At 68.7% G+C, this 390-nt stretch overlaps 1 protein-coding gene across 1 annotated transcript in view; it reads left to right on the top strand.

The window, feature by feature from the left end:
• Positions 1-15: 15 nt before the first annotated feature.
• Positions 16-390, top strand: part of PTX4 (pentraxin 4, long) — a gene marked incomplete at its 5' end in the record, with an annotated part of 634 nt that continues 259 nt past the window's right edge. Inside the window, one exon of the mRNA XM_009881955.1 lies at positions 16-386. Coding sequence (XP_009880257.1) covers positions 16-386 — 371 coding nt within the window. The remainder of the gene's footprint in view (positions 387-390) is intronic.

The following is a 390-nucleotide window of genomic DNA, read 5'->3' as shown; positions in this document are numbered from 1 at the left end:
CCCCCCCCCCCGCCCTGCCGCTCCGGCACCATCCTGCTCTTCCCCAACGCCTCCATCAAGCACGTGGCCAGGCTGGGGCCGGGGCCACGCCAGGGGCTGCAGGCGCTGTCACTCTGTGCCTGGCTGGCCACCCCAGCCTCCCGCCTCGGCACCCTCCTCTCCTACACCACCGAGGATGGCAGCAGCGTGCTGGCTGTGCGTGGCCATGCTGGGGACCTCTCTGGCTCTGTGCGCTTCATCATCGGGAATGGGGAATTTCGGGAGCTTCCGGTGATGCCGCTCCTGGATGGCAAGTGGCACCACCTCTGCCTCACCTGGTCTTCTGGCCAGGGCCAGTACCGCTTCTATGTGGACAGGCGGCTGCTGGCCGCTGGCTCCGGCTTCCAGCAG

This window comes from Charadrius vociferus, unplaced genomic scaffold, assembly GCF_000708025.1.
Source record: "Charadrius vociferus isolate BGI_N301 unplaced genomic scaffold, ASM70802v2 scaffold593, whole genome shotgun sequence".
In the NCBI taxonomy this organism is placed as follows: Eukaryota; Metazoa; Chordata; class Aves; order Charadriiformes; family Charadriidae; genus Charadrius; species Charadrius vociferus.
Note: the sequence above shows the minus strand (reverse complement) of the source record. Positions and strands in the feature narration are given on the sequence as shown.